The sequence below is a fragment of the Ictalurus punctatus genome, chromosome 20, assembly GCF_001660625.3.
Source record: "Ictalurus punctatus breed USDA103 chromosome 20, Coco_2.0, whole genome shotgun sequence".
NCBI classification, from domain to species: Eukaryota; Metazoa; Chordata; class Actinopteri; order Siluriformes; family Ictaluridae; genus Ictalurus; species Ictalurus punctatus.
In genome coordinates, this window is record NC_030435.2 from 7,818,339 (window position 1) to 7,842,726 (window position 24,388).

Below are 24,388 nucleotides of genomic sequence, written 5' to 3' on the forward strand. Positions count from 1 at the left end.
AAGGCTGTGCACAATCGTCCTTATTGTTTAACCGTTTGATCTTTTGTTTTTAAAAAAAATAAAATAAATAAAAAAAAAAAAAAAAAGAGAGAACAGGTTTACTAATAAAATACGTTTGTTAAATATATCTCTGCAACAATTATTGGCATCCTTTTAGTCAATACTTTGTGCTACCTCCCTTTACCAAGATAAGAGGTCTGAGTCTTCTCCTATAATGCCTGATGAGGTTGGAGAATACATGGCAAGAGATCGGAGACCATTCCTCCATACAGAATTCTCCAGATCCTTCAAATTTTGAGGTCCACTTCATCACTCCATCTTCAGTTCACCCCACAAGATTTCCATGGGTTTCAAGTCAGGGGACTGGGATGGCCATAGCAGGACCTTGATTTTGTGGTCAGTAGAAAATTTGTGTTTATTTTGATGTATATTTTGGATCATTGTCCTGCTGGAAGATCCAACCAGATCCCAGTCAGGTGTTCATTTAATATCTGTTGATATTTGATATAGAGATGCACCGATACAAAATTTTTCAGCCGATGCGATAACTGATTATTCAGAGTGATATCGTCTGATACCGATAGTTCTGCCTTTTATGCCTTCTATTAAATGAATAATAATTAATTCCACAATTCTGAAAGAAATGCAAATAAAAACTTTATTCTCTCCATTTCAACAAGTTGTTTCACAGTAACTGGTCTCAAACAGAAAACACATTACTCTAACATTAACACATTAAATTCTGAGGATTAAAGTAAGATTTTTTAACTTATTGAATGTTAATTCATATTAGCAGAATTAATTGACTGAATTCTAACAAACCTGTTAGGCTCACATTCACGCACCACAAACAAAAGCATTTCTACTTCATAATTGAACAACAAACTGGTAAAATATAAAATAAAACTTAAAATATATTATTTTATTTCATATATATATATATATATATATATATATATATATATATATATATATATATATATATATATATATATATATATATATATATATATATATATATATATAAAATATGTATGTGTGTGTGTGTGTGTGTGTATGTATATATATATATATATATATATATATATATATATATATATATATTACATTACACACACACACACACACACACACACACACACACACACAGTGAGGGAAAAAAGTATTTGATCCCCTGCTGATTTTGTACGTTTTCCCACTGACAAAGAAATGATCATTCTATAATTTTAATGGTAGATTTATTTGAACAGTGAGAGACAGAATAACAACAAGAAAATCCAGAAAAACACATGTCAAAAATGTTATAAATTGATTTGCATTTTAATGAGGGAAATAAATATTTGACCCCTCTGCAAAACATGACTTAGTACTTGGTGGCAAAACCCTTGTTGGCAATCACAGAGGTCAGACGTTTCTTGTAGTTGGCCACCATTTTTGCACACATCTCAGGAGGGATTTTGTCCCACTCCTCTTTGCAGATTTTCTCCAAGTCATTAAGGTTTAGAGGCTGACATTTGGCAACTCGAATCTTCAACTCCCTCCACAGATTTTGTATGGGATTAAGGTCTGGAGACTGGCTAGGCCACTCCAGGACCTTAATGTGCTTCTTCTTGAGCCACTCCTTTGTTGCCTTGGCCGTGTGTTTTGGGTCACTGTCATGCTAGAATACCCATCCACGACCCATTTTCAATGCCCTGGCCGAGGGAAGGAGATTCTCACCCAAGATTTGACGGTACATGGCCCCGTCCATCGTCCCTTTGATGCGGTGAAGTTGTCCTGTCCCCTTAGCAGAAAAACACCCCCAAAGCATAATGTTTCCACCTCCATGTTTGACGGTGGGGATGGTGTTCTTGGGGTCATAGGCAGCATTCCTCCTCCTCCAAACACAGCGAGTTGAGTTGATGCCAAAGAGCTCCATTTTGGTCTCATCTGACCACAACACTTTCACCCAGTTGTCCTCTGAATCATTCAGATGTTCATTGACAAACTTCAGACGGGCATGTATATGTGCTTTCTTGAGCAGGGGGACCTTGCGGGCACTGCAGGATTTCAGTCCTTCATGGTGTAGTGTATTACCAATTGTTTTCTTGGTGACTATGGTCCCAGCTGCCTTGGGATCATTGACAAGATCCTCCCGTGTAGTTCTGGGCTGATTCCTCACTGTTCTCATGATCATTGCAACTGCACGAGGTGAGATCTTGCATGGAGCCCCAGGCCGAGGGAGACAGTTCTTTTGTGTTTTTTCCATTTGCGAATAATCGCACCAACTGTTGTCACCTTCTCACCAAGCTGCTTGGCAATGGTCTTGTAGCCCATTCCAGACTTGTGTAGGTCTACAATCTTGTCCCTGACATCCTTGGAGAGCTCTTTGGTCTTGGCCATGGTGGAGAGTTTGGAATCTGATTGATTGATTGCTTCTGTGGACAGGTGTCTTTTATATAGGTAACAAGCTGAGATTAGGAGCACTCCCTTTAAGAGTGTGCTCCTAATCTCAGCTCGTTACCTGTATAAAAGACACCTGGGAGCCAGAAATCTTTCTGATTGAGAGGGGGTCAAATACTTATTTCCCTCATTAAAATGCAAATCAATTTATAACATTTTTGACATGCGTTTTTCTGGATTTTTTTTGTTGTTATTCTGTCTCTCACTGTTCAAATAAATCTACCATTAAAATTATAGAATGATCATTTTTTTGTCAGTGGGCAAATGTACAAAATCAGCAGGGGATCAAATACTTTTCCCCCCCCTCACTGTGTAATGTGTAATATATATATATATATATATATATATATATATATATATATATATATATATATATATATATATATATATATATATATATATATATATATATATATATAAAAAGCATTAATTGGATATGAAATATACTACTCTACAAATACATTTTTCTGTGCAATATATACTTTTTTTGTCAACTCGTCTTCATTTAAATCTTTCAACAGTGTACTGGTGCTTTAATTCAGCGCGAGCAGCACGGCAAAAAAAAAATAAAATAAAATAAATAATAGACGCTGAAACTCCTGTTTCACTGCTGCAGTGTCCAGTGTAAAATTTTTGCAGTGCAGAGCTTGCAGAGTTTACAAACTGCAGTTTTGTTGTCATTTCACACAAGAGACATCAGTTTTACACACCGCACAAAATCTATGTGTTTTCCCGGCCTCTTTTGATTTACAGGATATAATCGGCCCTGATCATCGGATAAACTATCAGCCGATGGCGTGAAAAATAGCCTTTATCGGCGATACCGATTATTGGCCGATACATCGGTGCCTCTCTAATTTGATATATTGATGAGCCCATGATGCCATGTATCCTAACAAAATGTCCAGGTCCTCTGGCAGAAAAACAGCTCCAAAACATTAAAGAGCCTCCATCATAATTAACCGTGGCCATGAGATACTTTTCCATATGGTTACCTTTCTGTGTGCACCAAACCCACCTCTGGTGTTTATTACCAAAAAGCTCTATTTTGGTTTCATCTGACCATAGAACCCGATCCCACTTGAAGTTCCAGTAGTATCTGGCAAACTGAAGATGCTGGAGTTATTTTTTGGCTGAGAGTATAGGTTTTTTTTTTCTTTAAACCCGTCCAAACAACTTCACAGTCCGGTGAGACAATATAGACACACGTCCTCTTCCAAGTTGATTCATAACATTTCCAGTTGACTGGAACTTCTTAATTATTGACTTGATTAATTATTTTTCTTATAGCCTCTTCCCATTTTGTGAAGCTCAACAACCTTTTGCCGCACATCACAACTATATTTCTTGGTCTTTATCCATTGTGATGAATGACTAAGGGAATCTGACCTGTGCATTACTTCATATTTATAACCCTGTGAAACAGGAAGTCATGATTGAACAATTTCCTGTTCCTAGTCAACGAGGTGTACTAAAAATGTAAAAGATCAATGGGGATATACTTCAAATATATTCATGGAGTGTCAATAATTGTGCAACACATATTAAACAAAGATGTTTTTCGATAAACCTGTGTTGTATTTGCAGTTGTCTGAGATCCATGAGAACAGAGTATTTTTGTGATTTTAAAAAAAAAAAAAAAGATCAAAAGGGTAAACAATCAAGACAATTTTTCACAGCTGTCTTTGCTCATATTTATCAAAAGGTGACAGTATTACTGGAAGGCACTGTAAATGTTATCAAAACAGTCCAATTATAGGCCTACATCTAGCGTGTTTATACAATAATGCTTAATAATGTTATATTGGCTTATCAAGTCTTTTAAATTAAATATATGATGTTTTATAGGTTGGTAATTAATTCTATTTCAAATCTTATACCTGTTTTTTAAGCACTTCAATGTGGGGGATGCTGCCTCTACAATATGCCTCCAAAATCAGGGCAAATTGCACAGATACTGCTGGCATGTGAATCTCTGACCTAGAAAAGCACAGATACAAACCATACAATACACAGTTGAGGCTTTAAGCTTGGAAAATAGATTAATAGATTTTAAATGCAGCTCAAAGTGTAATCAGATATTACACAAGTTAAAATGTCATAAACCTACTGTTGATTGCTATTTTGAACTTACAGTCACAGCCATAATTTATGAATATATATAGCTGGAAAACAATATTACACATACATATATACACACACGACCACAATGACCACACTTGCCTAAGATGCCAGAAGAGGAAATGTCCAATTTTACGATTGGTCTGAGCACGCTGCAGTAAAAATTGTGAGAGGGCACAGTCATAGTATGGTTCATAGCGCAACACCTGGACTAGCTGCAGCAAATACTGCAACAGCTCTTCATCACTGATAAAAAAAAGGGAGAGAAAATGGAAGAGCTCTGTATCTTCTCACACACAAATACATACATACATACATACATACATACATACATACATACATACATACATATATATACACACACACACACACACACACACACACAGTCATGTGAAAAAACAAATATACTCCATGGAAATGGGTGGCTTTTTTTTTTTTTTTTTACATTTTTGGACAAGCAAACATTTGACCACCTTTGAAACAGTGCCTATTAATAAAACAGATATACTTGAACAAACCCACAAGGAAAACTTGCTTTTTCAATCATTTATTCAAGAGAAATCTCAATAGATGTGATATTCTTCTGTGGAAAAAGTAAGTACCGTTGGCCTCAGAAGCTAGTATTGCCCCCTTTATGTTCTTGTAGGCATTTTCCATACTTGTCTATCAGGCTTGCTGGAATTTTTGACCACTCTTCCATGCAATATTCTTTAAGTTACAAGATGTTTGAGGATTTTCTTGAATGTACTTGTAGGTGATTTTCCTTACAGCGGAATGATGTATTTAAAATAAATAAATAAATAAATCCCCCCCAAAGGCCTTCTAGAACTTTTTAGATCTTGGCATTATAACACCACACATCCCAAAAGCAAAGGGAACACCAGACACGAGACGGGTATAAATAAGACAGGTTCCACCTGCACTCCCTAATCACTAATTCCAATCCCCACCCAAACTTGAACACCTGATTCTAATTTTAAGGACTTGAAGGTGTGATAAATATAGGATTGTACTTATTTTCCCCATGTGACAATTTTTTTTTAAAATTTAAATTGTGAAAATTACTACGAAATGTACATTTTATGTGTCATAGCGTGTTTCAACTCCGATAGGCACAGTTTCAAAGGATCAAATGTTTGCTTGTCCAAACATGTCAAAAAAGCCAACAATTTCCATGGGGGGTACTTATTTTTTCAAGACTGTGTGTGTCATTTTATATACACACACGATAATGTAAATAAATAATGTAAATAACATACAATATACAAAACAATGAATGTCTATGTTCTATATTTTACAGTAACTAATACAGAAATATATTTTTTTAAATCTCTACTTAATTGTTCTTTATGATGAAATATTACAATTCATATTAAATCTTACTGAATTGGATTTATTTTTTATGAGCCTCAAAATTAAACATATATACTTATTGAAGGGTTTGACTTTGAATTGATTTCATATAACTGAATTGTTCATTGTTTTGTACATCATGTACTACTCACATAAAAATCAAGATAAAAGAGCATGCCTTATTAAGATGTGGCTAGGCTTAATTATTTTGTTCCTTTGCAGTTGTGAAGTTGTGCCAATTGACATTACTCAGTTAATGCCTTGAATTTATCATCTCATTTCCTTTAATTAATGATCCCATTCCCACATTTTAGTAAGTCGTGGCCATGCATAAGCAGAGATGCCAACAGTAGGGCTCTGTAGTTATGTCCAGAAACTTTGAATATAAACATAAGCAGCATACGTGAAAATGCACTTAAAATCACTTGGTGATTGTTACAAAAATGGCCATCAACTGGCCATAACTGTAATTTTACACATTTAGGATATCAATGAAAATTCAATAACCAAAAAAAAACACAAAAAAATTAATAAAATCAATTATGTTAGTATAAACAAGCTTGACAGTGTTGCCAGCACTTACCTCATATCTTGCAGACAACTGACTGCATACTCTCTAACATACTGGTCCGGATAGTTAAAATCCAGTAGCTCTAAAGCATCTCGAGGACTTATTTTAGGCCAAATCTGCAACAATGCCTGCAACTACAGAAAAGACCACAACAAGAGGGATAGAGAGAGAAACGTTACTACTAAGAGGATGGGGTCAGGTAATTCACCAGTGTGTACATGTTTATTTACATACCTGTGCCATATCATCATGTTTACTCCATTTGACAGACAATAGTAGTTTAGGGAGGGACTGTGGGAAGTTCTCTCGACAGTCATAGCGCAGAGTCCATATCAGATCCTTTTCATTTTCACAGAGTTGTGACAGTGGATCCCTTTCCATGATCTCCTTCAACTCAATGTAGAACTTTTTCAATCCTCGTCCCTGCACACAGACCAATTTGTTGTAGTTGACATATATATATATTTTATACACTACTAACAACTGTTTAGGTCATGATTGGTTATTCTACATTTACTGACTTCAAATATATTCAGTATTTCCCTTTGGCATAAGTATATTTTGCCCCAGTGGGAAAAAATAAATTAAAATTTATTAATCTGATCTGAGAAAACATGTGACTTGTTTCCAAATTGTCTGACATGAACGTAGTTTGGTGTCAGAAAGGAGAGAGTAGAAGGGCAGTGGCAGCAACAAAATTAACCTTTGAGTTTGTTTGCTAGCAAGTACATTTCTAGTTCCCAATGCTATTTGGCAAATTTTGAGTGCTTTTTCAGCCACTTCAGCCTGTTTAGAACTGACCTGCTCTTGAACAGTTAGTGAAGAGAAACGCACAGTATGCTCTACTTTTTATCTTGTTTGAGTGCCAGACTTTATCACTCTTCACTTGTTGCAATCAGTAAAACCAGTTACTACCAGGAAGAATGAGCCACACAAACCAATGACAGGATGAGGGTGGAGACAAAACAAAACATGACCTAAAAGCAAAACAAAATCCCACAGAGCCCTTGCCACGAAGGCCACAATGCAGAGTGGAAAGTGTGTGATTTCAACACCAGCACAACCTGCAAGTCATTTCTGTAGCAAAACTTCATTATTATATATAACTTTTATTTTAACCAGGATGGCAAGCAGCAGGCAACATTGCAGATTCACAAAAGAAGAAGAATCCTAATAAAAACACAAGGATTAATAACATTTTTTTTTTTTTTACATTAATGATTCATGCATAAATTCTCTCCAATCAGGAGAAGGAGAAAAGCAAAGAGTGCAAGCAAAGCAAACAGGTGTCAGAAATTGAAAGCGTCTTATATAACACAATAAGAGAAAACAGGATTCAGGAATCTTGAGATTTTAGCTTTTTTCTGGGTGAACATATAAGGTGATTGATTGTTCTCCAATTTGATGAGAATAGATTATAGTCAGCCTATTTGCTGCCACTGTGCATCGTAATCCATGGTGAAAAAACATTTCATTCCTTATACTAAATTTAAATTAAACAAATATCTAACGTACTAGTTTCAATTATGTAGAGTGAGTTTCATTTACATGAGTTTCAATTCATGTAGTATTAACGTGATCCAATTACGTTTGGCCACCTCACAACGCCAGGGTCAAAGGCACCAATCGGGCATTTGCAGTCACAGGACAATGTAGCAAAAAGACTCTTTCCTCTTCTAATCCGTAACTCTGAGAGTCACACTGATGTACACAAAATTTGTTTCACGACCCTTCTGTAAAATGCTGCCTCCCTATCTGCATCCTGCCATTCTAAATAGTATGTCCAGGCTCTTGTCATCTCAAAACTGGACTACTGCAACACAGGACTCTCGGGCATCCCAGCCAGCTCAATCAAACCCCTTCAAATGATTCAGAATGCAGCAGCACACCTCATCTTCAACCAGCCCAAAAGAACCCATATCACACCGTTCCTCATCTCCCTCCACTGGCTTCCTGTAGCTGCCCATATCAAATTCAAGGCCTTGATGCTCACATACAAGCTCGGCCAATCGGCCAATCATACAAGCATGGCTCGGCCAATCAGACCATCTCTCCCTCCTGCTCTCCCCTGCCTACACCCCCCTCAGACTCAGTGTCAAGACCACTATAAAGACTGTTACCACCTGGCCTGACGATGAATTCTGCAAACTACAGGACTGCTTCGAACAGACAGACTGGGATTTATTTGAACATCAAGAGCTAGAAACATTAACAGGAACGGTACTGGACTATATCAAGTTCTGTATCGGAAATGTGACTGTGGACAAAAACATTCGGGTTTTCCAAAACCAGAAACCTTGGATGACCAAACAGGTCCGCACACTCCTCAAAGCCCCCGACACTGCCTTCAGGTCTGGTAATAGAGCTCTGTACAGAGCCGCTCGTGCCAACCTGAAAGGTGGTATTAAGGAAGCTAAGGCGGTCTATAAGAGGAGCATAGAGTCCCACCTGTCCAGCAAAAATAAACGGGGGGTGTGGCAGGGCATACAAAACATCACGAACTACAGAGGCCGTGATGCGACAACAGGAGACCTGAGTGCGATGCTGGCAGAAGAGCTAAATTGCTTCTTTGCTCGCTTTGAAACATCACAACAGCAGCACTCATCTGCTCCAGCCTCACCTCCACCCTCATCTGGCTCCCGTACCAGTCCAGCCCTGCCTCCATCCCCTCCTGGTTCCTGCACCACTCTACTTACTGTGAGGGAACACGATGTTAGATGGATGTTTCTGGCAGTGAACCCCAGGAAAGCTGCTGGCCCAGACGGAGTACCTGGTAAGGTGCTCAGATCGTGTGCCCACCAGCTTGCCCACATCTTTACCAGAATCCTCAATCTCTCACTGGCCCAAGCAGTCATCCCGTCCTGCCTAAAATCAGCCACAATCATTCCAGTGCCAAAGAAGTCGCCCACCACTAGCCTAAATGATTATCGTCCTGTGGCACTCACTCCAGTTATCATGAAATGCTTTGAGAGATTGGTTCTTCAGCACATCAAGGACTACCTCCCCCCAGACTTCGATCCTTATCAGTTTGCATATCGCGCAAACAGATCCACAGAGGATGCTATCGCCGTAGCTGTCCACTCCGTGTTGAGACATCTATAGCAGCAACAGAGCTACGTCCGGATGCTTTTTGTGGATTACAGTTCGGCTTTTAATACAATCATTCCGGACATTCTCATCACCAAATTGGTCACTCTTGGCCTCCCCCCCCCACATGTGCCTGGATAAAGGACTTTCTCACCGACCGGTCTCAGACAGTGAGACTCGGACCCCACCTCCTCCACTCGCACGTTGAGCACAGGTTCTCCACAGGGCTGTGTGCTGAGCCCCCTCCTGTACTGTCTCTACACATACGGCTGTAGTCCAGTCCACAATAATAATCTTATCGTCAAGTTTGCTGACGACACCACAGTGGTCGGACTCATCTCAAAAGGAGATGAGGTAGCCTACAGAGAGGAAGTCCTGAACTTGGCAGCCTGGTGTTCAAAGAACAATCTGGCTCTAAACACCAAGAAAACCAAGGAGCTCACTGTAGACTTCAGGAAGCACAACACTGAGCTAGCCCCCCTTTTCATCAATGGTGAGTGTGTGGAGAGGGTCCACACCTTCCGGTTTCTTGGCGTCCTTATCTCTGCAGACATCTCCTGGACGGACAACATCACAGCGGTTATTAAGAAGGCTCAAATGAGGGTTCTCAGGAAGTACAATCTGGACCCCAATCTGCTGCTGATCTTCTACTGCTCGTCCGTCGAGAGCCTGTTGACATACTGTATCACGGTGTGGTACGGTAGCTGCACCGGGGCAGACAGGGAGAGGCTTCAGAGAGTAATTAGGGCAGCACAGAAGATCATTGGCTGCCCTCTCCCCTCCCTGATGGATATTTACACCTCCCGTTGCCTCAGCAGAGGAAAAACCATCATTAAGGACAGCTCTCACCCAGGCTCTGATCTGTTCAATCTGTTGCCCTCAGGGAGACGTTACAGGTGCATCAAAACAAGGACTAATAGATTTAAGAATAGTTTTTCCCAAAAGCTATTACCATTCTAAACACATACATGTACTGATTTCACAGTATATGTATATAGTGTCTCAAAACTGTGCATTTCATAGTACCTCCCTGCTCCGCCCCAATATCTTGTTTATTGTTCTTGTTTATTGTATGTACATGTTGGCACAGACAAAAAGGAGTGGCTCTTAATTTCATTGTACATGTGTATAGTGACAATAAAAGGCATTCATTCATTCATTCATTCATTCATTCATTCATTCATTCATTCAAGACCTTGTCTGGAACAGCAACCCCCCTACCTCAACACTCTCCTTGAGGCTTACATTTTCCTCATCCAATCTGTGATCGATCAACGACCGACGCTTAGTAGTGCCTACTCAGCGTGGCTCAAGGTCCCTTTCCAGAATCTTCTAACTAACTGTTCCTCAGTGGTGGAATGAACTTCCAACCTCAATCCGGACTGCAGAATCTGTAACTATTTTCAAAAAACAGCTAAAACCCACCTCTTCCGTGAGCACGTAACTAACTGCTAAAATGCCAACTCCACATTATTTAAAAAAAAAAAAAAAAACCCACCCCTTACTCTTACTTATTCTGGCTCTTACACCTCTACTCTGCACTTTGCTTCTCTAGAACTCAATTATAAATAACACCTCTACTCTGCACTTTGCTTCTCTAGAACTCAATTATAAATATTGTATGGTAGCACTACTTGTTCTCTGCTTGATATCGCTTTGCTTGTATTTCCTCATTTGTACGTTGCTTTGGATAAAAGCATCTGCAAAATGAATAAATGTAGGGCACTATATCATTGGTGTCATTACTATTTAGACATGCTACTTAGTGTGCATTGTGCAGTTTGGAGTCCAATTAGCAGTTCAACCAATTCTATCTAAATGCATGCACTCACAGCCAGGAGAGTTGGAAATGGAAGAGCACAGCACAACCTACGTAAGGAAATGTTCTTCTTATATTCTATCAGCTTTTGCAATAGCATTTTTCAATCAAAGTGAGTGAAATTCCAAAATCTTATATCATGTAGCTTTAATTAGCAAATATTATTTTTACTATTATCATCATTTTTAATCATATTACATACACAGTTCCCACTGAAAATATTGGAATGTCAAGGCCAATTACTTTGCTCTACACTGAAGACATTTGGGTTTGAGATCAAAAGATGAATATGAGATGATAGATCAGAATGTGTGTGTGTGTGTGTGTGTGTGTGTGTGTGTGTGTGTGTGTGTGTGTGTGTGTGTGTGTGTACACCAACAATTGATATAGAGTCAGTGGATCCAGCAATGTCAGCAGCTTTCTCCAGGATCTACAAGATAAAGCAGAAACACAGTTAAATCAATTATAATTTAATATTGTGTGATTTAACGTAAATATATCATATATAATATTCTGTGAATATACCTTGTCAAATGGGGGAAATGTGAGTGGGTTTACAGAGTATTCTGTTAAGCGAATATGCAGTGCTGTGGCATTCTCAGTGTATGGATTTGTCTGTATTGTTCCAATAGGGTTCAACATCTCCTCCAGCTCATCTGTGATGCACACAAACACCATAATGACACATTTTCCATTTTTATACAGTCACCACTATGACCGAGTGCTATTCTACCTGAAATTCATAATTCCAAACAGACATTTTGTTGAAAATTTGAAATTAGTATTCAAATTTACACAATTTTTATATATCTTAGATCACACATGTAACATATATAATATATATATATATATATATATATATATTACACACACACATACACACACACACACATACACAGTTGCAATCAAAATTATTTAACCCCCCCATTGCATACAAGTTTTATTGTCAAAATTTACAGACTTTCAGCTGTTTGCAAGGAACAAATCAAACAAAGACAATTGAAATAGTTCAACATAATGAATGCTTCAAGTGGCAACTTATAATGATGTCTCCAGTATCAAAACTATTTATCCCCCTGAATACCCCTGAAACCCTCACAACAGTACAAATATGCAAAACAGGTGTTGTCTCAAACACACCTGATGCAACTAATCAAGGGCTCCATTACATACACAGATGTCAATATGAATATGAGCATGCAGCTTTTCTCACCAGGAAAGGAGGACCAGGTATGTAAGATGATATCACCAGTCTTTAGCTGTCCTCTGTAGTCAAACACCATCATGTTCACCCATGCTATTGGATAATGCTAAAGACATGCAAGACATAAATAAAATCATTTCATTTCCTATTTTGTTTATACTTTGTACTTGGTAAGTGCATTTGTGTTGCTCTTACCACTTTTCCTGCTTTTCGAATAGTCTGATATTTGTTCATTTGCATGTTCTTGGTTGATTTCTGCTTTTTTACTTTGTCCATGACTGCATAGATGGCAAAACAGAGGCGAGCCATGCGTGGCAGGTCACAAACAGAAATATCAAACTCAAGAGTCCTGTTCCAGATGTGCTCCGAGCGACCACTGCTCTCATTACTAACAGCTGGCTTACACAGGAGCTCTGTACCATGGAATAGGCCTGCACGAACTTGCACCTAAAAGGAGGGGACAAGCCACTGTGTGACTGAGTAGGGCTAGAATGCGTAGATGACTACATCTTTCACATGCAGTGTTGTAAGCCTTACCTTCGCTGTCTCTTCTGCATTGACCTTAATGCCCTTCACTAAAGTGATTTTAAAAAGAGACTGTACCTCCCAAATGCACGTATGCAACTGCTGCAAAGAGAAAAAAAAGATGATGATTAGGTGGGAAACTAGCATTTAGTAATTGAAATGTTCAGACACACAGATACATAATTGTAACTATTTGGAATTAACAATAAATGATACTACTTGTTTGAGATGGCATTAGAGTTGTGGGAAAAAAAATGTAAAGCACCTTCTTTGGTTATGTTCTCTTATCAGAGGTTATAATTCAGTGTGGCACTATATATGCATTTCATTTGCATATACTGATATGAAAATAGCACTTTGAAGAACAGACATGCACCTTTGATGTGCGTATGAAAGAGTGCCATAAAAACTGTTAAAAACTGGCAATTGATTTGGAAAGCTGATAAAATTTAAAAGCTTAATTTTAACTTACAGATGGTCCTCTCCTCTTAGGGGGAAGGGGTAAAGGAGGATTTGATGACTTCCGTGCGAGAACAGCTCCAATACTGCTGATCTCATGTTCAAACATGGCCTTCACTATATCGCAATGCACTAACGTCAAATGTGGACTCTCCTGTGACAGCAAGCATGATCTAATATACTGCAAACACACACACGCATATTATTCACACAGCATCCCATTTATGACTAATGAACTTATTATATGGGTAACATTTTATTACCTTCTAATTTATGCAGCAAGTGTGGTCAAGGAGTAAGGTAACAGTTTATTTAGTTACTTACTCTGTAGTACATAAGTTGGTGTTCTCCAAACAAGAATTCCAGCTTGTCACTGACTCTTAGGACATAGTTACCAATACAGTCTTCATCTTCTCCCAAGCCATGAGTAGTCAGCCATTTTCTGAGAGCTTGATTCATAAGCTCGTGTACAGTACAGCTCAATGGCACTTTTATACTTGTTGTGTCCTTTGGGGGAGGGGGGTTGTGATGAAAAGAATATCTAAGCAATGACTGGAATAATATTAAAAGATTCTCCAGTTTGCATATTTATGGAATTTAATTTAGTGTGTATATGTGAGTGTACCTGTGACTGGTTGAAGTGCATGGTGATCTTGATAAAGCCCTCATTCCTATCACATAACCCATCAACTGGTGCCACCTCTATCTGGGGAGAGAAGCAGCTCTGAAGCCATTCTGCCCACGACATCATCTGCACTGACTGCATTTTCTCTTCACTAATTCGTTGCATTTTGCTACGAAAATCTTTCACTTCCTGGTCCTGCAAAGCATCCAGTTCATGAAGCCCTGCACAAGGTGAAACACCATTAATAATTGCTTCTGTAATAAAAAGGCATAATATTAAATCAATTACAAAACATAAGTTTAGTTAAAAAATATCAGCTAAAACCTTTTGGTTAACATTCTTTTATATTATACGTTTGTGATTTTAATATGATTACATGTTTTCATGATTTTTTCATCATTTTATGATGTGATTTCATTGGCATTATTAATATTCCAGTGTTTTTTAATAATTATGCAATTAGAGAATGGGGGTCTGGGGCAAAACTACACTAATAAGTGTAGTGGGCAGGAGGCATGGCAAAGTGCACATAACAACCAAACCATGGGACCCTAAATACAAAACAGTAATCAATAGAAGACAAACAATCCTTACCCTAACCCCTAGCGACACATCACACTTGGCCTAGAGTTTTATTCAAAATGCATCAAACAACAAATAACATTAACCAGATGCTTTCAAAAAAGCAAGCCAAGCCTAAAAAGCAAACTAGACAGATGGCCATAGTCGGATATCTAAACACAGAAAACGTGATGTGCTGGCTACTACTTACTGTTTACACACAATTAAAATTAAGGACGTTATTTTCCAAAAAAATTTATTTACAACTAGAGATGCACCGATACTACATTTCTCAGCCCATACGATAACCGATTATTCAGTGATATCGCCCGATGCCGAAAACCAGGAGTTCTGCCTTTTATGCCTGCTTATAAATTAATAATAATGAATTCTACAATTCTGAAGGAAATGCAAATAAAAGCTTTATTCTCTCCATTTCAACAAATTGTTTCACAGTAACTGGTCTCATAAAGAGAACTCACATTACTCCAACATTAACACATGAGCTAAATTCTGAAGATTAAAGTAGGATTTCTTAACTTGAATGTTATTAATTCATATTAACATTGACTGAATTCTAAAAAAAACAAACAAAAAAAAACCTCCTGTTAGGCTTCGCATTCACTCACCACAAACAAAAGCATTTCTACTTTATCATTGAACATCAAACTGGTAATATATAATATAATAGTTTTTATATGTTAACATTAACTGGATATGAAATACACTACTATACAAATATATTTTTCTGTGCAATATATACTTTTTTGTGAGCTCATCTTCATTTAAACCTTTTAACGGTGTACTGGCCCTTTAATTCAGTGCAAGGGCGAGCGGGCATCGTGGGGGTCAGGGTAATTATGATTCGACGCCGAAACTCCCGCTTCACTGCTGCTCATTTCCGGTCTAAAATGTTAGCAGTGCAGAGCTTACAAACTGCAGTTCTGTCATCATTCCACACAAGAGACATCATCTTTACACACAGCACGAAATCGATGTGTTTTACTGCCCGCTTTTTATTGACAGGATATAATCCGCCCTGATCATCTGATGTTTTTAAACTATTGGCTGATAGCCGATAGCGTCAAATATAGCCTTTATCTCCCAATACCGATTAATGGCCGATACATCAGTGCATCTTTATTTACAACTACTTAAACTGAATAGATTAAATTAGCTATGTAAATTTACTTACTATTTACTATTATTTATTCAAATTATTCTTGGGCCATTCGTTTGTGTAGGCTCCTGTGTAGTGTTTCAAACACACTCCAAATCCACTAGGCAGTTTGCTAATGGATATTTGTCTGGGTTTATTTTTAATATTACTGGATATAAAATTGAAGGTATGAAGGTTCCGACATTAACAACATTGATTTTAGAATATAAATAAGCTTTCACTGTTTATGATTAAATAAATGAGGCGGATGTAGATAACTTGGTCTGCTCAGAAAAAAATAATTTGCTAAAATCATATGCACTTGCATTCAGCTGTTGAGAGTAATTAAAACAAGACAACTTTTAATTCAATTACTGTGCATCTGGCAAAATTACCAGCAGTATATTTATTATTCAAGTAATAAATAAATTACTTTTTTATGTCTAATTAAGTACAATGACTAATGTGCTTGCCTGATTTGCATTTCAGTCAGTACTGAAGCAATCAAGATTATTAAATTTGTTTAATATTTGTGAGCATGTGTGCTTTAATGTGTTTTACCTTTTCCAATAAGCACCCCGATCTTGGAGTCAAGCAGGCGTTCAGCACGGCCACAGTTACGAATAATGAGCCTGAGGACAGGCAAAAATGGACGAACATCACACAAACGTCTGCTCTCATCCTCCAGCTCCTCATGAACTGCGGCTTGGTTCACACACTCGAATATGTGACCATCCATCTCCCCAAGCAAGGAGAAGAGAGGATACACCTGTGCCTGCTTCCATAGCATCTGCAAAGTCACATTAAAAAACAATCAAAATGAGACCTAAACTGAAATGAAAAAGACTATGTAGTGTTTTGAACACAGACCAATAAACCAGAGACAAATATGCAACATGCCAATGCCATGCATTCACATTTTAACAGAAATTAAAGTGTAGGCCTGTTTTTGTGTGTGTCAGAACAGGAAAAAATTCAATATGCAAATTTTGCACAGTAATTCATCAAGGGATAAGTGGATACAGAGCATTTTATAGCTTCATATAAATAAATGTGTGGGATAAGCCTGATCATAATTTTATAAACGGTTATTCTGTGAGGATTTTTTTTTCTTTAAAATTTTGCAATTATGAGCTGAGATATACTAAACAATTATGCTAATACACCAATGCAATTTTACAATAAATGACTGATGTTTCAAAGAGGGGAAAGGTCAAGAGGATTTTGTAATTTGAAAGGATGACTCTGCAACAATCACTGCACCACAAGGTGGCACCTACATGCCCACTTTGCATAAAATACATCTTCACTTCACAAGGTTATCATTAATGAAAACCATCAAGAAAATTAAAACTAATCAGTGAATATCATTTGAAACATTTTCGTTATCTGAAATAAAAATAAAAATGAGAGAGTTTCCAAATAAACAAAAACTAAACAGCAACTATAAGGTCCACCTGAAATTTCATAGAATAAAACTTCCATTTTTGGATTTTAAATGTTGGGTAGTTTGACTTAAGAACAGAGGTTGAACAAAGTGGATCCATCGATGTTGCCGAATCATAAGTGCCCGACAGATGGAAGAGTAACTCCTTGGCACAGCAACGATTTGTAGCAGTGGAGCGCTAAAAGCAAGATTAATCAGTAAGAAAAGACAGAGCCTAATTTGGAATTTTTTTTTATATGATTACCATGATATTAAAAACTAAAACAATCCTAAAACTACTACTAAATACAAACTAAAAGTAATGATAAAGATAAAAAATTAAATCAAAACAAATTTATGCACCATTAAAACCAACTGAAACAAAACTGAAATCCAAAATGCAAAACAAAATAAAATAAAAAACCAGCAATAATTTTAAAGCTATAATAATCCTGCTTCACTTCTCTGGTTATGCAATGAAAACCTGCAACATCTGCTGTATGATGTGGTTCAGTACATAAACACTGATTTTGTGTCAAACAATAACTCGGAGAAAGAGGTATTCGCCTACCAAACATTTACAGTGCCATCCACTAATATTGGCACTCTTGGTAAATATGAGCAAAGAAGGCTGTGAAAAATTGTCTTTAACCTTTTGATCCTTTGTTCAAAAAATTCACAAAAATACTCTGTTCTCATGAACATCAAACAACTGCAAACAAAACAGGTTTATCAAAAAAAAAAAATCTTGTTAAATATAGGTGTGCAACAATTATTCGCAATACTCTGTGCTTCACCCCCCAACAATTACTGGCACCCCTATGAATTCATATGAGAAAAATATACTCCCATCGTTATTTAAAAAAAAAAAAAAAATTGTAACACATAGGCCAAATTCCCTTTCATATCATTCATTCATAACAATGGGTAAGAACAAGGAATATAGCTGTGATGTGCGGCAACCGGTTGTTGAGCTTCACAAAATGGGAAGTGGCTATAAGAAAATAGCACAAGCATTGAAAATGCCAATTTCCACCTTCAGGGCAATAATTAAGAAGTTCCGGTCAACTGGAAATGTTATGAATCAACCTGGAATTGGATGTGTGTCTATATTGTCTCAACGCACTGTGAAGAGGATGGTTCGAGTGGCCAAAAAAATCTCCAAGGATCACAGCTGGAGAGCTGCAGAAGTTAGTTGCATCTTGGGATCAGAAAGGCTCCAAAACTACAATGCGAAGTCACTTACATCACAAGTTGTTTGGAAGGTTTTCAAGAAAAAAGCCTCTAGGTCTTATCCACTTACTAAACTCAAGCGCCATCAGTTTGCCAGACATTACTGGAACTTCAAATGGGATAAATTCTATGGTCAGATGAAACAAAAATAAAGCTTTTTGGCAATAAACACCAGAGGTGGGCTTGGTACATACAGAGAGGTCGCCATATAGAAAAGTACCTCATGCCCATGGTTAAATATGGTGGAGGCTCATTAATGTTTTGGGGCTGTTTTTCTGCCAGAGGACCTGGACATTTTGTTAGGATAAATGGCATCATGGACAAATATCAACAGATATTAAATGAAAACCTGACTGCCTCTGCCAAAAAGCTTAAAAGGGGCTGTGGTTGGATCTTCCAGTAGGGCAATGACCCAAAACATCCATCAAAATCAACATAAAAATGGTTTACTGACCACAAAATCAAGGTCCTGCAATGGCCATCCCAGTCCCCTGACTTGAAACCCATAGAAAACCTGTTGAGTGAACTGAAGGAGAATCCATCAGTGTGGACCTCGAAATTTGAAGGATCTGGAGAGATTCTGTATGGAGGAATGGTCTTAGATCCATTGCCATGTATTCTCCAACCTCAGGTATTATAGGAGAAGCCTCAGAGCTATTATCCTAGCAAAGGAAAGTATTGACTAAAAGGGTGCCAATAATTGTTGCACACCTATATGTAATAAAGATTTTTTTTGATAAACCTGTGTTTTGTTTGCAATAGTTTGATATCCATCAGAGCAGAGTATGTTTGTGAATTTTTTAACAAAAGACCTCTCTCTCTCTCTCTCTCATACACACACACACACACACACACAATATATAAAGTGTGTGCGAAAAGTTTGGAGACTGAAATGTTTCTCATGATCTTAAAAATCTTTTGATCTCAAGGTGTGAGTTTAAATGTTTGAAATCTGTGTTGTAGACAAAAATATAATTATGCCAACATATTCATTTCTTCCATTAGAAAACATTTTATTTACAGAAAAATAGTTTTAAATGGACGACTTAGGTGGGAACTCCTTTAATGCTGTTTAAAAAGCATCTCAGGGTGATTCCTCAAGATACTGGTTGAGAAAATGCCAATACATTTCTGGAATTTCTAGGCAAAAAGGGTGTCTACATTGAAGATGCTAAAATATTATTTATTTCTTTTTTTAATTTTGGATTTTTTATCTCAACAAAATTCCCATTAGGTCAATTTCTGTTATTCCAGAGTTTTGATGACTATTATTATTCTAAAATGTGGAAAAATAAATAAAAATAAAGAATGAGTGTGTCTAAACTTTTAACTGGTAGTACGTATCCAGGTGTAGAAGAAAAAGTTCCTCTATAAAATGTTAAATAAATTAATGGGAAAATACAGATACAAGGACTCTGCTTTGTAACCCGAGTCAGAAAATGATTTAAAATACCACACACCTGTTTGATTTGATGGATGGTGCTCTCTCTGGGAACATCCATCTGAATGTAGATTCCAGTCGGCAACAGGAAATCCACAGCCACCTGATCGTTCCCATCCAGTATTGGGTCTGCCCACACATCCAGCTGATCCGTCATGGCGGGAGGCATGGCAGAGAGCACACCACAACCAAACCATGGGACCCTAAATACAAAATGGACACCAATATAACACCAAAATAACAATGACCACATGGACACAAATCACAGATGTAAATTTCACCAAACACCAGCACTAACAGCATATTATATTCCATATACAATATATTGCAGGACAACCCTTATAAAAACATTCAATATATTCTATTCAGTACTTTATAGGGGTTGAAATGTTATAACTACTGTTTACCAATAGAATTAAAATTTAATTCTGATTCATTCAGATTTAAAATTAAGGGCATTATTTTCCAAATAATACGCTGCACCAGAGTATATAGCCTGAACACCATACCGGATTGAGTATGCAAATGCAGACACTTTCAGCATCAGTTTCATCTTTGCAGTTCCAGTAATCTGTACCAAACTGGTTCCATAACTTATTTCTTCCTCATGTGTAACATTCTTATTTAACTTAAGCTGTAGTGTTGCAGTTAGGTGCCATAATGCGGAACAGCAGATAGTGCATATATTACAAAAAATTACACGTTAAGTGCAGTGTACTTGGTAATAATTGCAGAGCTGTTGCAAGAGTTTTATCCAAAACATCAACCCTGACCTGAATAAACTGGACAAGATGAAGGAATGATCTTGTATATGCAAGGAATCATCTTACTCACACACTCAGAGTAGGGTATGCTGCAGTTTCACTGTAAAATCACTGTAAGTCAATGACTACATTTTGAAAAATTTATTGCAACTTTACAGTAACATACTATTTGAACAGTGTTTTATTGCAGAAATTACAGAAATTCTCTATTTGTTTGATATAACTTTTGAATAAGTACATATTTATCCTTGGTTTTACTTACCACCCAACTATCTGCTATGTACTTACACATTAAATTAATATGCTGATATTTGTACAGGATATATTTCCAAGGCATTCATGCAGTATTATTTATTATAACCAATAAAGAGACAAGTTGTTTTGCTAGTAAGAGAGAGACACAATTTTCATTAAGCGCTATCCAGTACAAACTCTTGGATTCCTTTAAACATTCTCAAAATGCCACACAAGTGGTGGACTGAGAAAGTCAATTGGATAACATGAATTCATAAGCACCATCAGTTTAGATTCATACAATCCAATAAGAGAGATGGCACTATAGCCATAAAGTATGAAAATCTGAGCAATAGTCGATACCGATCCAATTTCTGAAAAAATACCAAGCTTAATAATGAGCCATTTTTAATAGAAGCACTTCATCCAAGAAGAAGCACTTCATCCACACTGAAAATGCTCAAACACTCCCTACCCTATAAGCGGAAATACATTATCGACGTACACAAAAAAATTTATTAGTTAAATGATTAATTAATATCACAGTGTGAATGTGTGCAAAATTATACAGGCTGTTAACATCAAATAAAATAATCATAACATTTCTAATTAGCTAGTTATTGTCTGTTATGGTACCTTGAGTGGCCACTGTTAATAGAACATACACTTTACATCACTTTATGTTAAGTTGTGCTACAAGTAGTTCTGATATTTCAGGCTAGATCTGTTACAGAATCAGACTGCAGTCATTCCTTTTGTCCTCTGACATGCAACTTTTGCTGATATTGTTCCAATAAAGACACTGGATATCAGATTGGTGCCATCTCTAACAGATATTCAACAATCTAGAAGAACATGTAGAACGAAGCAGGTAGGTCGCACTATAGAACGATCACCCATGCTTGTAGTGATTGCAGTTGTTAGTGGGGTATGAGCAATTCTAATGGCACACATTAGAGGTCCATCAATATACACAACATGCTCATTTCTTATATGCCTCCATTACTAAAATGAAAGCCAAGGAGTGAGATGCCATCTCCATTGTAATCAGGTGACAAATTACATACCAATTTAGATGGTCAAAAGTCATGATCTAAAAAATGCACTAGTGACAGAGGGAAATATCATGCATAGATCCTACATTATTATATAATGATAACATCTAGATGACGGGCAACCCAGTAAATTCAAAGAAAGTCCTCCAGTTCAGAGTGAGAGTAGGTAAAAAAGGACACTGGCAGAAAGACCCAAAACAGGTATGGCAGAATCAGTAGAATGGTCTGGACTTATGAGGTAAAACCTCAGGGGCTGAACATAAGGGACAAGAACAGAATGTTAAAAAGAGCTGCAACAACTAATAGACAAAACTGATCAAATTCAATAATAAAACTGATCAGTAACAAATTTCATTATCGATTAGCTATGTGATATGAAGCCATCACTTTAATTAGTCTGAAAAATTTATAATCACACTTTACTGTATTATAAGAAAACATTTTCTTGTACATTATCTCATTCCACTTTGACCAAAATGTCAGTAGTTTGTAGAACAACTCATGAACATGGGCTCAAATGAATGATTAGTTTAAGATTAATGTTCTCATTTATAAAAAAAAAAAAATAAAAAATAAATAAATAAATAAATAAGCAAACACATATCATGCAGCAGATATATTATGCAGTGTTGGGCACTTACAGTTGCAATGAAAATTATTCAACCTCCACTGCAAATTTCATTGTAAAATTCAAAATTTACAGACTTTCAGCAGTTTCCACTGAACAAATCAAACAAAAGCAATTGAAATCGTTAAACACAACGAATGCTTCAAGTAGTTTCCCCAAATACAACTGAAAATGCAACTTATAATGAATATTCCAGTTTCAAAATTATTCAAACCCCTGAACAGAATCCCTCACAACAGCACAAGTATGCAAAACAGGTGTTGTTTCAAGCACACCTGATGCAACTAATCAAGGGCTTCATTAATTGCACCAGGTGTGCTTGAGCTGGAACACATGAAATCCCTGAACTGGCTACGGGCAGAAAAAGGAAGCTATCAATGTCTGCAACCAGATTTCTGAGAAGGCAGGTTGTGAAAATCCCTCGAGTGATTGCAAAAGACCTGCAGCAAGACTTGGTGGCAAAAGACACTACAGTTTCAGTGAGCACAGTATGGCGCATACTAAATGCAGAAGGTTTCCATTCCAGAACTCCAAGACGTACACCACTACTGACCAAAAAGCACATGAAAAGTCAGCTCAAAATAATATAAATAAGCCACAGAAGTTTTGGGATTCTGTTCTATAGAGCGATGAAACAAAACTTGGAACTTTTCAGCATGATGGATCAGTGGTATGTCTGGAGGAAGAAGAATGTAGAAAGAACACTCTGTCCACAGTCAAGCATGGTGGTGCTCTGGGGCTGCTTTGCATCCTCTTGCACTGGAAACCTGCAGTGTGTGGAAGGCAAGATAAATTAACTGAAGTATCACGAAATCCTAGGAGAAAACATCATGCTGAAGTTTTGGCATCATTGGACCTTCCAACAGGACAATGATCCCAAGCATATCTCAAATTCCACCAAGCCTTGGTTGCAGAAGTCGTCCTGGAAGATTCTACATCACAGTCACCTGACTTGAACCCCATAGAAAATCTCTGGTGGGATTTGAAGGCGGCGGTTGCAGCACGCAAACCCATGAATATTACTGAACTGGAGGCCATTGCTCATGAGGAATGGGCTAAGATTCCCAAGGAACACTGCCAGAAGCTATGCATCTCATTTGCAGCAGGTCATAAGATCAAAAGGGTGCTCTACTAAGTACTAAAGATGCTTGCTATGAAGGGGTTGAATAATTTTCAGACTGGAGAAATCATTAGTCACAAGTTGCATTTTCAGTTGAATTTGGAAAGCATTTATTGTGTTGAACTAGTTGCTTTTATTTGATTTGTTCATTGCAAACAGCTGAAAGTCTGTAAATGTTGACAATAAAACTGATTTGCAGTGGGGGTTGAATAATTTTGATTGCAACTGTACCTTCTAAGTAGTTATTTTCTTTGACCCAGTACTATTAATTAACACTAAATTGTTTATTTTTGCCTATCAATATACACATCATGCTCATTGCTTATATGCCTCCATGTTCTTTACATCCACATGCAGATTTTCTTTACAGGATTCTGCCCTGTACACCTCCCTCTCAGTTTGTGTTGAATTCTTTCACAGGTCTTGACTTGTACAAATGGAATTCTCATTTTTCCTAAGCCATGCTTTCTCACCAAAAATCTGAGTAGACACAGTTTTAATACAGCAAAATCTGTTAAATGGGGCATGAGTCACAAAAAGACAAGCAACAACAACAAAAAA

At 37.2% G+C, this 24,388-nt stretch overlaps 1 protein-coding gene across 1 annotated transcript in view; it reads right to left on the reverse strand.

The window, feature by feature from the left end:
• pik3cb (phosphatidylinositol-4,5-bisphosphate 3-kinase, catalytic subunit beta) overlaps positions 1 to 24,388 on the reverse strand; it is a 58,895-nt gene that overhangs the window by 11,412 nt on the left and 23,095 nt on the right. The window contains exons 2-15 of the mRNA XM_017495942.3: positions 20,046 to 20,229; positions 16,488 to 16,716; positions 14,207 to 14,427; positions 13,906 to 14,088; positions 13,595 to 13,762; positions 13,135 to 13,224; positions 12,793 to 13,044; positions 12,607 to 12,703; positions 11,919 to 12,049; positions 11,773 to 11,823; positions 6,722 to 6,910; positions 6,500 to 6,621; positions 4,666 to 4,809; positions 4,323 to 4,422 (exon numbers count right to left, since the gene is read on the reverse strand). Coding sequence (XP_017351431.2) covers positions 4,323 to 4,422; positions 4,666 to 4,809; positions 6,500 to 6,621; positions 6,722 to 6,910; positions 11,773 to 11,823; positions 11,919 to 12,049; positions 12,607 to 12,703; positions 12,793 to 13,044; positions 13,135 to 13,224; positions 13,595 to 13,762; positions 13,906 to 14,088; positions 14,207 to 14,427; positions 16,488 to 16,716; positions 20,046 to 20,195 — 2,127 coding nt within the window. The 5' untranslated portion in view covers positions 20,196 to 20,229. The remainder of the gene's footprint in view (positions 1 to 4,322; positions 4,423 to 4,665; positions 4,810 to 6,499; positions 6,622 to 6,721; positions 6,911 to 11,772; positions 11,824 to 11,918; positions 12,050 to 12,606; positions 12,704 to 12,792; positions 13,045 to 13,134; positions 13,225 to 13,594; positions 13,763 to 13,905; positions 14,089 to 14,206; positions 14,428 to 16,487; positions 16,717 to 20,045; positions 20,230 to 24,388) is intronic.